Source organism: Sceloporus occidentalis, unplaced genomic scaffold (genome assembly GCF_023333645.1).
Source record: "Sceloporus occidentalis isolate IW3139 unplaced genomic scaffold, rSceOcc1.0.p SCAF_1, whole genome shotgun sequence".
In the NCBI taxonomy this organism is placed as follows: domain Eukaryota; kingdom Metazoa; phylum Chordata; class Lepidosauria; order Squamata; family Phrynosomatidae; genus Sceloporus; species Sceloporus occidentalis.
Window position 1 is genome coordinate 263,393,462 of NW_028316981.1, and position 13,258 is coordinate 263,406,719.

The 13,258-nt window shown below is 42.4% G+C and overlaps 1 protein-coding gene across 4 annotated transcripts in view; it reads left to right on the forward strand.

Moving 5' to 3' along the window:
* Nucleotides 1–1,719: 1,719 nt before the first annotated feature.
* Nucleotides 1,720–13,258, forward strand: part of CHD1 (chromodomain helicase DNA binding protein 1) — an 88,679-nt gene continuing 77,140 nt past the window's right edge. For 2 of the 4 annotated variants that reach the window (XM_089492772.1, XM_089492788.1), the window contains exons 1-2: nucleotides 1,724–2,007; nucleotides 5,078–5,290. In XM_089492772.1, the coding sequence (XP_089348898.1) occupies nucleotides 5,238–5,290 (53 nt within the window). In that variant the 5' untranslated portion in view covers nucleotides 1,724–2,007; nucleotides 5,078–5,237. Of the gene's footprint in view, nucleotides 2,008–4,001; nucleotides 4,080–5,077; nucleotides 5,291–13,258 lie in introns of those variants that run through there. The other 2 variants (XM_089492796.1, XM_089492779.1) reach the window with 2 other exon arrangements.

Below are 13,258 nucleotides of genomic sequence, written 5' to 3' on the forward strand. Positions count from 1 at the left end.
TCACAGATTTTATTAATATGTTCTCTCTAGGAATTTCTATGTCCTCCAGCCCAACTCTACAGTCAACTTCAACCAAACGTTGCACTGAAGGACCCAGAGATTCTGAGAGAACACTCCATAGGCCTTTGCAGCTCCTTCAGCACAAGTCTATGGTCAAATGTCTGGCAGATGCTGACCAGAGTTGCACTGGAAGATCTAGAGATTCTTAGAGTCTCAAAGGTGCTAAAAGATCTCTCTTCATACTGATTCTACAGTCTAACCCGGCTATATCTTTGAATTCTACGACCTTGTGCCTGCTGCCAGGAAGCGCTTGTTTTTGCCTCAGTTCTCTTGGACGCCTGACAGGAGACTCCAGAGCAGAGTGGAGAAGAAGCCAAGAAGGCCTTTTGCTTTTGAGTCTCAATAGCAATAGCAAGTAGTACATTTCTATACCACTTATCAGTGCACTTAAACATTCCCTAAGCAGTTTACAAAGTGTAACCTAATTCTGGGCATAAAATAGTTTGAAAACACTGAAATCCTGGACCATGCCAACCACTACCATGTCAGGATGCACAGGGAAGCCATTGAGATCCACAAACACCTGGACAATTTCAACCGGAAAGAAGAAACCCTTAAAGTGAACAAAATTTGGCTACCAGTCCTGAGGAATAGCAAAATAAGGACTCAGCAAATGCAAATGGGAAACCACTCAGAGTCAGGGGCTTTCCCAGCAGATAATGACCACCAATTAGCAGACATTAATCCTCTTTTGCATTAGCCTCCCAGCCTGAGGCCGGCCATCAGCACAGAACAATACACATGCAAATCACTCCTGCATTCCCAGGCTCACACAGTGTGTGTATGTATACATACACACACACACACACACACACACAGTTTTTTCCAGGCAAAGTATCCCCTGAAGATGCCAGCCACAGATGCTGGCAAAATGTCAGGAAGAAACTCCTCTGGAACATGGCCACAGAGCCCGAAAAACCCACAAAATCTATGGATGCCGGCCGTGAAAGCCTTCAACTTCACATTGTAAGCTAATTGTCCCCTACTAGCCGGGTACTCATTTTAGCAGCATCAGAAGTTATCGTATCGCAGGTTTATTCTTTATTTGTTGCCTGCTATATTGTATTATTTAATGTCAATGTGTAATTAATATGTATTATGTTAAATAAATTTAGTAGACTGTACACCTCAGGCAGGTTTATTTTATTTTTAACTAATCGTATGCACAGCGCTGTGTAAATTTACAGAGTCCTATAAATGAAACTTAATAATAATAATAACAATAACAAGGATGCAATTGGCTCAGTCAGCGGTTGAACTCTGGGGTTTAGTGCGTGAGTGGCTGCAGTACAGGCGCTTCGCCACTGCGCCACCACCAAGGCATCCACAGCAGAGGTCGCTTTGACTGTGGAATCCTGGGAAGTGTAGTTCTTTGCCCCCCGCCCCACATATACCTATCCCCCCGTCCAGGAACTAAAGGATAAAGGAAGCCCAGAGAGAGAGCCCCTCTCCAAAGGCTCACAATCCCCGCAGCCGCCGCCGCCGCCGCCGCCCATCTTGGCCGCTCTCCCCGTGCCTGCTGATCCCGAGAGGGCCAGCAGGCCGTCCAGCCCCGCTCTCCCTGGCTCCTCCTTCCCTTCCCTTCCCGCTCTGTCCCAGGGCTGACATCACGCCCGGGGTTTCCATCCGAAGGAAGGAAAGAGGAGGAGGCTCTGCTCAGCGATGGCGGCGGCCGGCAGCCCTTAAAGCGACGGCGGCGGCGGCGACGGCGCTCCCCTGAGGCCTCCCCTTTCCCTCTCGGCTGCGTCTTGTTTTTAAGCCTTGCTCCCTTCTCTTGTGGGAGGCTAGGCCTCCGAGGAAGCGAGGGAGGGAGGGAGGCCAGAAGCCGTGCGGAGGGAGAAGGGAGACAACCAAGGGCCCTTGCTGCTGCTGCTGCTAATCCTTCATTTCCCTTCCTCCTCCTCCTTCTCTTCTAGGCCCTGGAGCCCGCTTTTTCGGCTGCCTCAGGTAATAAAAGACCCAAGTAGGGAAGGGTTTTCAGGCTTCCTCCCCGGGCGTTTCGGGTAAAGGGACCGAGGCGTAAGGGGATGCTGAGGCCTGGAGCCAGGAAGGCCCCGACCCCGGCCTCGCGTAGAAGCAGGGCTCCAGGGTTGTGGGGAGAGGCGGCGGGGAAAAGGAGGAGGAGGAGGAGGGAAGGAGGCCGCTTTTGTCCAGGCGCCTCTTGAGGCCGAAACGCACCGCAGGAAATAACCCACTTCCAGACCGCTTTAACCGCCCTGGATCAGTGCTAGGGAATCCTGGGAACTGTAGTTCGTGACAGAGAAGGCTCACAGAAACAGCTACACTTCCCAGGGAGGTTGAAGCGGTCTCGAAGTGGGGTATTAATAATGCCTTTTTGGACCCGAGGTTGCATCCAGACTGGAGAAATAACCCGGTTTGGTACCGCTTTAGCTCTTTGTCTGGCTGAAGGCTATGGAATTCTGGGAGTTGGAGTTTGTTGTGGGCCATAGCAAAGAGTCAGACAGAGAGTTAAAGAGGTACCAAACCCGGTTATTTCTCCAATGTGGATGGAGCCTGAGAGTCCAGATCCATTCCATTTCTCACTTTCACGTCGCGGAAACAATCTGCTTTAACTGCCCTGGCTGAATGCTAGGGGATTCTGGGAAGTGTAGTTTTGTGGTGCCGCAACGAACGAACTACCTTTCCCAGACTCCCCCGCGCGGCTGGAGCGGTGTCAAGGCGGGTTATTATTAGTATTATTATTAATGCAGCGTGGTCCTCGTCGTGGGTCTTCCTCCTCCTGCTGCTGCTTCCCCCGCCATCTCTCCTTTTGTTTCCCAGGCAGCCGAGGAGGAAGAGGCGATGATGATGATGATGATGATGATGATGGAGGGAGCAAGGGAGGCTTTCGCAACCGGGCAAAGCCTCAGAAGCAGCAGCAGCAGCGGAGGAGGCATAGAGTACCAATGCTAATGCTAATAGTGGGGGTTTTAATGGGGCTGGAGCCTATTTGTTTTGGCACCCACCAAAGGCACGAGGCCGGCTCCTCATTGGCTGGCAATCATGCCTCTCATGCACCAGCCCCGCCTTTTTTGCTTGGGTTCCCTAAAATAAAGGGAGATCCAGAGGGGTCCAAAACCACACTGCCGAAACCCTCATCCGCTTTGAGATCGCTTTAACCGCCCTGGCTCAATGCGAGGGGATTCTGGGAACCGTAGTGTTTGTGAGACATTGAGCCTTCTCTGTCAAGAGAGACACCATAAATTACCATTCCCAGAATACAGTGCTCTAAACACTGAGCCAGAGCAGCTGAAAGTGGTCTCAGAGTGGGTTATTTCTGCACTGTGTTTGGGGCCATGATCTTTGGTGTTGTGAGGTTCTGAAGTTCGCTGTACAGCTAACAAGGAGCCTCCTTTCTTGTGAAGCAGCTCTTTGTACGCTCATCCCTCCATATTTGCGGATCTGATTAATATGTTCTCTCTAGGAACATCTAGGTCCTCCTCCAGTGCAACTCTATGGTCAACATTAAAAGTTGCACTGAAAGACTCCAGTGCAGTTCTATGGTCAGTGTCTGTCGGACGTTGACCACAGAGTTGCCCTGGAGGACCTAGAGGTTCCTAGATAAAAGTGTGGTGCTTTTGTTATTTGTGGTTTCCCCATATTCACGGGGGTCTTGTGCCCCTAACCCTAGCGAATATGGAGGGACAAGTGTACTTGGAACCCCTTTAACAGACCTGGCTCTTAGGGTGTTGTAGTATTGTCCCTTAAAAAAAGTTGTTGTTGTGTGCCTTCAAGTCCTTCCTGACTTACTTGGCAAGGTTTGTACAGAGGTTTACCAGAGGAGACTTCCATGCCACACAGTATTCTCAACCAAGTTTGGGACTTTGCAGACTTTCCGTGATATTAATAACGGATTGTATCAATTTAACCGCTCTGCTCTTTGCCTTCCCCAGAGGCTGAGAGCGTGTGATTTGCTCAAGGTCACCCAGTGCGTTTTGTAACCAAACTAGGAATTGAACCCTGGTCTCCAGAGTCGTCGGCCAACACCCAGAATATTAATCCACGGCCCTAAGAGCCAGGTGTGTTAATAAGAGTTCCAAGTACAAGAGCTATTCCAGTCAAAGTCATAGGCAGGATCTCTCACTTGAATGGTTATTATGAACAAGAAACTGAGGGAACTCCTTTAGAGGATTGTTGTTGTTGTTGTTGTTGTGGTGTGCTTTCAAGTCAGCTTTGACTTTGGTGACCCTAAGGCAAACCTGTCACAGGGTTTTCTTAGCAAATTGCTTAATCCGGGTTTTGCCGTTGCCATCCTCTGAGGCTGAGAGAATGTAACTTGCTCAAGCAGGGGAATGAACTCTGATCCCCAGAATCGTAGTCTGATACTTCAGCGCTACGCATGCTTGTTTACAGGATTTGTACTGTAATTTTAGGGAGCCGGGGCATGTTTCTTATATGACACATTTATTAGATCCATTTTGAACTGCTATGTGGAGGTTTAAACAAGGTTTTCCCTATGTGTAAAACTGAATTGCATCCTTATGATAATATTGAACTTAATTAACAGGGCTGTTGTAAGTTAGAGACTTGGGAATTGTGAGACATGGATGTCTTTCACAGTACACAGCTATAGCTCTGAGATTCCACTTTGTCATAGTTGCACTGACAGAATCCTGTAGTTTCATGAGGTATTTAGAAATCTGTGTCAGAGAAATCTAGTGCTTCATCAGACTACAAATCCCACGATTCCATAAGATGAAACCATAGCAGTTAAGGTGGCATGAAAGTGCTATAATTTTCTAGTGTGAAAATTATGCTGGTTAAAATCCCACATCTGTCACAAAAAATCACTGTACAAAATCACTTTAATCAAATGTGTCTCTATCTGTCTCACCATAACCTGATACAGTTGTGGAGAGAAATGATAGGGGAAGGGGCGAGACAAAGCCAGGATATAGCTAGGAGATAAACAAAGTAATAATTGGATGGGATAGCACACATCCCATCTACTTTACTGTAGTATCATTGTGTAGATATGCAATCATTTCAAGTACATCTCAATCTTCTTTTTTTAAAGGTAATGTAGCAGGAAAAATGAACTTCAGAACACAGTAGAACAAGATCTATGTGAAATTCCTGAACTCCAAGAACGTGGACCCTCTCAAGTGGACATTTTATATCCAGCTTGCAAACTGGAAGAACTTTTATTTATACTTTTATCTTGGTGAATATTTACAATGAATGGGCACAGCGATGAAGAAAGTGCAAGGAACAGTAGCGGAGAATCAAGGTATGAATTTGCACTTAAATATTTGCCTTTTGATATTCAACCGTTTTTCTACATTCTTACATTTTTGTGAAAGTTACATCTTTACAAATACATACTTTCTTTTGAGACATCAGATCAGTCTCACTTTCAGATTAGTTCTATTGAAACAAAATGCATTTACTAACAAAACTGAAGGCCTTGTGTATAATAAATCTTTCTATGTGGTTCATATACTACTAACTTATCACATATGTATCTTCTTAGCAAGATGAAGTAATTTTAGGAAACTTTTTTGGTTCTTTGTTAGGCAGAATTCTGCTCTAGTGTCATGTTCTTCACCTCTGACCCTCACTTTCTGTCTCTAAATGTTTTTGCTTTTCATTATGGCCCGTTCCACACGGGCGTAAAGTACGTCCCCAGGACGTACTCGGGTTAGGAAAGGGCGTGCTTTACGCATGCCCCTAACCCTAGTACGTCCTGGGAACGTACAAAATGGTGGCGCCCGTTCAACACAGGCGCTGCCATCTTGATGTCGTGGATGCGTAGTGTCCGCATGTCCAGCGACAGAAGTTATGTCGTGAGTGCACCATTGGCCACTTGCGGCACCACTTCCGGGGCCCAAAAAGAAGCCGCTTTTTGCGGGTTCTTTTTGATGTGTCCGGGAACTGTGCAGTATGACTGCCGCGGTTCCTGGACACAGCAACCAGCGGTGCCGGCGGAGCGCCCATTTTGGGTGCTCTGTAACACGCCTATATTTCTATTCAGACAGTTAGCTCACCTCCAATCACTCTGAGGCCAATTAAATTTTAGTATTCTTTAATTAAATGATTAAAAGGGAAGATCAAAGACTGGTAGGATGAGTGATAAAACAAGTGGCAGAATGAGTGGCAGGAGAGAATCAAAAAAAGAAAAGGAGAAAATCAACCAATTTAATAAAACTGATGAAAACCAACTCAAAAAAGTAGGTACTTCTGTTAGTAACAGCTAGTCAAACTTGACAAAGAGTCAGGCTTGATAAGTTTCTACAGTCAGCCCTTCTTATCCACAGATTTTTTATCCACGGATTCAAGCATGCATGGCTTGAAAATATTTAAAAAAGTATAAATTCCAAGTAGCAAACTTTGATTTTTCATTTTATATAAGGGACACCATTTTGCTATGCCATTACATTTAATGGGACTTGAGCATCCACAGATCTGGGTATCCACCAGGGATCCTAGAAGCAAATCCCAGTGGATAATAAGGACCCACTGTAGTTCTTCTCATTAGCTGCCTTTGAGTTGAAGGTGAGTCATGATAAACCTGTGGATGAGTAATTTCCAAGCCCCTCATCCTCCACTGCTGTGCTTAGTTCCTGCAAAACCATGCCTGTGAGCTCCTGATTGAGTCTATTCTTCTGGGGTGCAGTCTTCCTCTCTGCTTCCCTCTACCTATCATTACTGTTTTTTCCAGTGAGTCACACCTTCTCATGGTGTGGCCAAAGTACAACAGCCTCAATTTGAGCATCTTGACATTCAGGGAGATTTCAGGCTTGATCTGCTCGATGACCACACTATCCTCATCATTCTTCTCCGGCACCACATCTCAAATGAGTTGATACTCTTCTTGTACACTTTCTTCACTGTCCAGCTTTCACATCCATACACGGTGATAGAGAATACAATGACTTGGACAATTCATCTTTAAGTGTTCATTTGTATATCTTTAGTCTTTACAATCTTTTCTAGTTCTTTCATTGCTGCCCTTCCTAGTCTTCTTCTGATTTCTTAACTTCAGTCTTTATTCATATATCCTAGGTATAGGATCTCTTTTATCACAATCTCCTCATTGTCTAGGTAGAATTTATGTATTTCTTCAGTAGTCATTATTTTTATTTTCTTTATGTTCAGCAGTAAGCTTGCCTTTGCACTTTCTTTGATCTTTCTAAATCTACAGCTCAATATAAATAATAATAATAATAATAATAATAATAATAATGCTCTTAATTAGTAATTGGTCAAAGTCTGTGATGTTTTCCGCTAGTAGTATGGTATTGTCTGCATATCTTAGGTTATGTCCACACTGTAGAAGTAATCCACTTTGGCACTACTTTAACTGCCACGGCTCAGTGCTATGGAATTATGGGAACTGTAGTTTTGTGAGACAATCATCCTTTTATGTCAGAGAGCTCTGGTGCCACAACAAACTACAGTTCTCCGAATTCCGTAGCATTGAGCCATGGCAGTTAAAGTGCTGTCAAACTGTATTATTTCTGCAGTGTGCATGGAACCTTAGATTTTTTTGATGTTCCTTCCTCCTATCTTCACTCCTCCTCCTGGGTCTAAACCTTCTTATGATATTTTCTGCATACAACTAATAGGGTGATAGTATGCAGCATTGCCTGACCACTTTGCCACATGGTAACCATTCTGTTTCTGCATATTCTGTTCTAGAACAGATTTCTTATCAGGACTAACAGATGTGGTACTCCCCTGACCCTAAGAGCCACCCAAATGCTTTGCTGTAGTCTATAAAGCACACAGTAATTTTCTTTTGAATTTTTGATGTGCTCCATTAGCTATTGTATGTTTGTAGTGTGGTTCCTAGTGCCTTTCCTGAACTCTGCTTGCACCTCTGGGATTTCTCTCTTCATGTATGATTGGAGTCTATGCTGTATTATTTTGAACATAATTTTGCTTGCTTGGGAGATTATTGTGGGTCCTTTTTGTGGATTGGGATATAAATCATTTCCAGTCTGTCCATTTATTCTTGCCTCTCTTCTTTCCTTTACTGATTGAAATATTTCAACTGTTTATCTGCTGTTTTCCCTGTTTCTTTTTGGTCACAGTCAGTATCTCTCTACAGTGTGCCCGCGTTATATACGGGCGCACTATATGCAGCTTTGAGCATATGCTCAAAGCCTTGCAGGAGCGCATGGGACGGCACGTCCCATTCGCATGAATGAGGTGCGCTCCTGTGGCATGCCACCACAGGTACGAGCCCCATTCGTTTGAATGAGGCTTGAGCATCCGCGTTTGTTCTCTTATGCGGGGGGGGGGGGGGGAGGAACGGATCCCCCGCATAAGAGAAGGGCGGACTGTATTCTTCTTTAGTTATGTCCTTGGCTTCTTCCAGTAGTTCTTCAGGTTCTTGGTCAATTATACTGAATAGTGCAAATCTGTTTCTTTGTTGATAAATTCTGCTGGGATATTTTTCAAGTCGTATTTTGGTATAATTGCTGTCGAAAACAACACAGTTAAAATGCAATCTTTAAAAAGAGGTAATAGAACATACAACAGAAATGGTTAATTAGGAGATAACACTCAGTTTTCTTCTGTTTTGCTCACATTTAGGGATGAGAGAAGGGAATTCTCTAGTCCAGTGGTTTTCAGACTCTGGCACTCCAGATGTTTTAGTCATTAAGTCCCAAGTCTCAGCCAGCATTGTTAGTGATCAAGCAGTCTTAGAGCTGATGTTCAAAAAATCTGCTGGGCAATGTGAACCACTTCTCTCATCTGTGAACTAGAGCTGGTCTCCCCCTCCCTCCCTCTATGTAAAAGTGTGTGTGTGTGTGTGTGTGTGTCTGTCTGTCTGTCTATCTGGATAAAGAAAATTATGGCCCTCTAGATATTGTTGATAAGCTCCCAACATTCTACACCATTACACTTATTAGTCAGGGTTTATGAAAGCTTAAATCCAACAACATAGAATCATAGGCACGTTACAGACCGCCTGAAAGTGGCGGTCTGCTGCCGCCTCCATTTCCGCCGCCAGGAAGCTGCAGCCTCCAACGGGGAGGCTTCCCAGCGGTGGAAAAAGAAGCTGCAAAAAGCAGCTTCTTTTCGCGCCATGCTTGCGACGCACGAGTGCGCAAATGGTGCACTCGTGACGTTGCAAGGCAAGGGGGACGTGCGGACGCTAAGCGTCCGGCACGTAAAAATGGCCGCGCCCATGTGTATAGGGTGCCGCCATTTTTATGCCCCCGTCACATGCTAGGGGTGAGGCTGGTATGGACACTAGGTCCTCGGCCAACCCCTAGCACATGATTGGGGCGGCTCAAAGGCCCGTGCGGAATGGGCCATAGAATCATAGAGTTGTAAGAGACCACAAGGGCCATCCAGTCCAATTCCCTGCTATGCAGGACCTCCCAATCAAAGCATCCCCAACAGATCGCCATCAAGCCTCTGCTTAAAGACCTCCAGGGAAGGAGATCCCACTACACTCCGAGGGACTTTGTTCCACTGTCGAACAGCCCTTACTGTCAGGAAGTTCCTCCTAATGTTGAGGTGGAATCTTTTTTTTCATGCAGTTTGCATCCACTGTTCCGCATTCTAGTCTCTGGAGCAGCAGAAAACAAGCTTGCTCCCTCTTCAATATGACATCGTTTCAAATATTTAAACACAATACCCACCCTGGTGTATATGAAAAAATAATTCTGTATATGACCCCATTATTACACCATACTTGTTCAAAATAAATTGTTAACAATGGCGGGGGGGAATTGCTAAAATGCAAATGGTAAGGAACTAGCAAAATCAGTTTGAATATTCCTTGCTTAATAAAACCCAAGGAAATTCATGGTTTTGCCATGAATGGTGAAATAGGAACCAGTTTAGTAAAGCCTTTTTAGGGAGTTTTTCTGGAGACATGTCATTGATGCAAGTTGACCATTTACTGCCAATTTCACTTAAACGTTTAAAAAATATCAGTAGCGAAGTGCAATGTGGAAATTATTTTGAAAATAAAGATATAATATTCATGTCTTTTAGATCTGTTTCTTAGTGATAACTACATCAACATATGTTCATTTTTATATTTTCAGTATAAAGAGTGCATAGTAGTATAAGGCTTCCCTATTCTTTTTTTAATTATTTATAATTTATTTCAATGAACAATATAACAATAAACAAACACATAACAAAAGTTAATAAACAAAGACAAATAACACCATATTTCACAATGACAAAAATGACAAAACATATTGGATATAACATACCTATTATTCAATATTGTTTACTTCTATCCCTCTGCCCCTTATTAATCCTTTATGCATCCTTTGGATCAAGTTCCCTTTCTTCAACCTTTTTTTATATCTCTTTCTTTCTTCTTCTAATAACCCTCTAATATCACCCTTATAGGTTTACTCCCTCTAGCTCCATCCTTCCTTAATTTCTTACCCTCTTCTTCTGTTCCACATCAATCCTGTTCTTATTACTTACTCTTACCTTTTTCACTTTTTCAATTCCTCTATTTTCACCCTGTAAACTTGACCCAATGGTTGTACTCCCCCTTTCCTCACCTCAATATCCTTTTTTCAATACACATAAAATATACCAACATCAGTTTCATCACACAAACTGCATTACAATTGACAAAAACTATCCTTCCTATCTTGTGGATGAGATTATATCCATAAATTCCTTCGTGATCCCCCTTTTTCCCCATACATAGTGTTGTGTAGGCTACTACATATCTAAATATTTTCTAACTAACTCTATTATCTGTTCTCTTTAACTACATCCACTAAATCTGTCGCATCTACTAGATCAACTTTATTCTTACTATTCTTACTGTTCCATTAAATTCACAATCCTGTTTCTTATAACTAAGTTAATTAGTTCAATTAAGTTCACTTAAGGCTTCCCTATTCTTGTGGTTTATCAAGATTTCAGTTGAGGACAAAAGATTAGGTTGCCATACATTCTTGTCTGGAGTGAACCCATTGAACTTAATTATTATTCAGTTGTTTGGTGTTTGAGTGGCTTTGAACTATAAGAGTGGAAATAAAACATATTTACATATATTTACATATATATAAAACATATAACATTTACATATATTTAAAATATACTTGATAAACAAATAAAATGTATTTGATAAACTTTATCTCCGAGTAAGGAGGGGAAGGAATATCCTCACCAGGGAGAAAAGTGAGAAGCTAGTTGTGTCCCTTTCTGCCCTGGCAAAGGACTGAGAGTCCTTCCATGCCGGGGAAAAGCTTCTCCCATTAGACCCAGTCACTTGGAAGTAGCAAACAAGCAGCTGCTCGAGTAGTGACTAAGAAGCCTCTTGCCCGCTTTGGCCTTTGCCACAAGGCCAACATGGGCAAGAGCTTCTCAGTCGCTGCTTAAGTAGCTGTTCAGGTGCTGCTCCCTTTGCATCTGGTCATCCTGGGAGCAGCAACTGAACAGCCAGCTAGCTGACCTTTCTTTTGCAGTAAGGTCAGTGCAGGCAAGTGGGAAGAGCAGAGCTGGGTTGCTGCTGCTGTATTCACACAAGAGAAGCAGAAGAGAAGGTGGTGAGCTGAGTGCAGCTGAGGTAGGCACTATTGGATGGATGGTTGCTGCACAAACAGTAGACTGTTTATATCAAGAAACATCCAGCACATTTGCAATTGAAATTAAAGTAAGTTGGAAACTCTAGGACTGCCATGTTTATTAGCAGGTTAATAGGAAACTTAATGAACCAGTCAATTAAAACATATGATTTATCACTTGACATCTTTATTTAGTGGTAGCTCTAGTAAAAAGCTGTGATAATGCCAAGAAAAAAGTTTATTAGAACCTCTACTAGGTGTATTGTTCCAAACTGATTCTAATCTATCCTGACTGTTTACAATTTACTTTCTCCAGTGTCTTTCTGTGTGTACGTTTAAGACCTGTTTTAAAATGTATTAACAAATTACAAATTAGTTGTTCCTTTTTATTTATTTCTCTCAGATGAACACTGGTGTAATCCAAATGAATTGCAATATGTTATCTAGTGTAAAAAGTACTTTGAATTCAGCAAGTTTGACTTAAAACTGCTCATTCAGATGTGCTTAGAGAGTTATTTCTTCTTTCAACTATGTTAGCATCAAATCATCTTTATTAGTAGGCAATACTTTATTTTCAAGGAAGAACAATAAAGCTTGGCTTCAAAGAACACTTTCAGGTCTTTAGGAGTAAACTCTGGTCAAAGAGGTCATTATGTGGGAGGTAAAACTCTTTAACTAGGAGAACTAGATATATGTAAATGCTGTAATAAGGATTAACAAAAAGCATCCCTCTAGGATGAAATAGTCTTTATGTTAACAACTAAAAGTTCTTTACTGATCTTAACGGATTATTGTTGGATAGTTCTTAGACTGAAACTAATAACTAGCCTCTGGTTAAATTACCTATTTAATATCCATTTGATGGAACTGCTCTGTTTTTGGTTGCAAGAGATTTTAAGGTAAGGTATTGCCCATTATCTTTACTGAGGCAACACATTCTAGTACTTTAAGGACTTCTCAAGTGTACCTCTGTGCCATATAATAAACTGTTCCTTTCTGTCCTTTATTTTGTTCTCAGTGCAAAAATGATTACATAGTGTAGCATGAGGCTGGTATTCAACTACTGATTCTGGTGATTTGGAGTACAGTAGTTCAATATTTTTTAACACCCAGTTTTTATCAGGTTTATGAGGTTTAAATTAAATAGTTTGAATCCTTAATCCATAGTAACTCCACTGTATTTCTAAATCTTTGTAGTGGAAAATAGTAATCAAGAATGTGCATGCTGTAATTAGTGACACAACTAAAAAGTACACAGATAGTAATAGTAACAGAATTCAATTGTAACACTAAAGTTTAGATATTAATTGGATGAATTGAAAACTGAAAATGAAATACAGCATCGGTGGAGTCAGTTCTAGAAACACTTAAATCAATTCCTTTTTAGGTTGTGAACAAATATTTATTGCTATGAGAATTCTAAATACCTAACATCAAGGTTTATTAGGTAAATTTCCCCCACACAGTTAGAGATGATAAAATGAAAATAATAAGGAATGTTAAGAAGTAGCAAATACCAATGAAAAGATTTTCTTTCTGTAGATCTGCTTCATGTTATACGTTATTCCCGGCTGTCTGCTCTGCACTATTGTGTCGCTATACGTCTCCAGAAATGAACACTGCTTGCACTCTAGTTCTAACTGTGCAAATATATTCCTGACCACTTCAGAAAACTATCAGGGAGAAGGAAAACA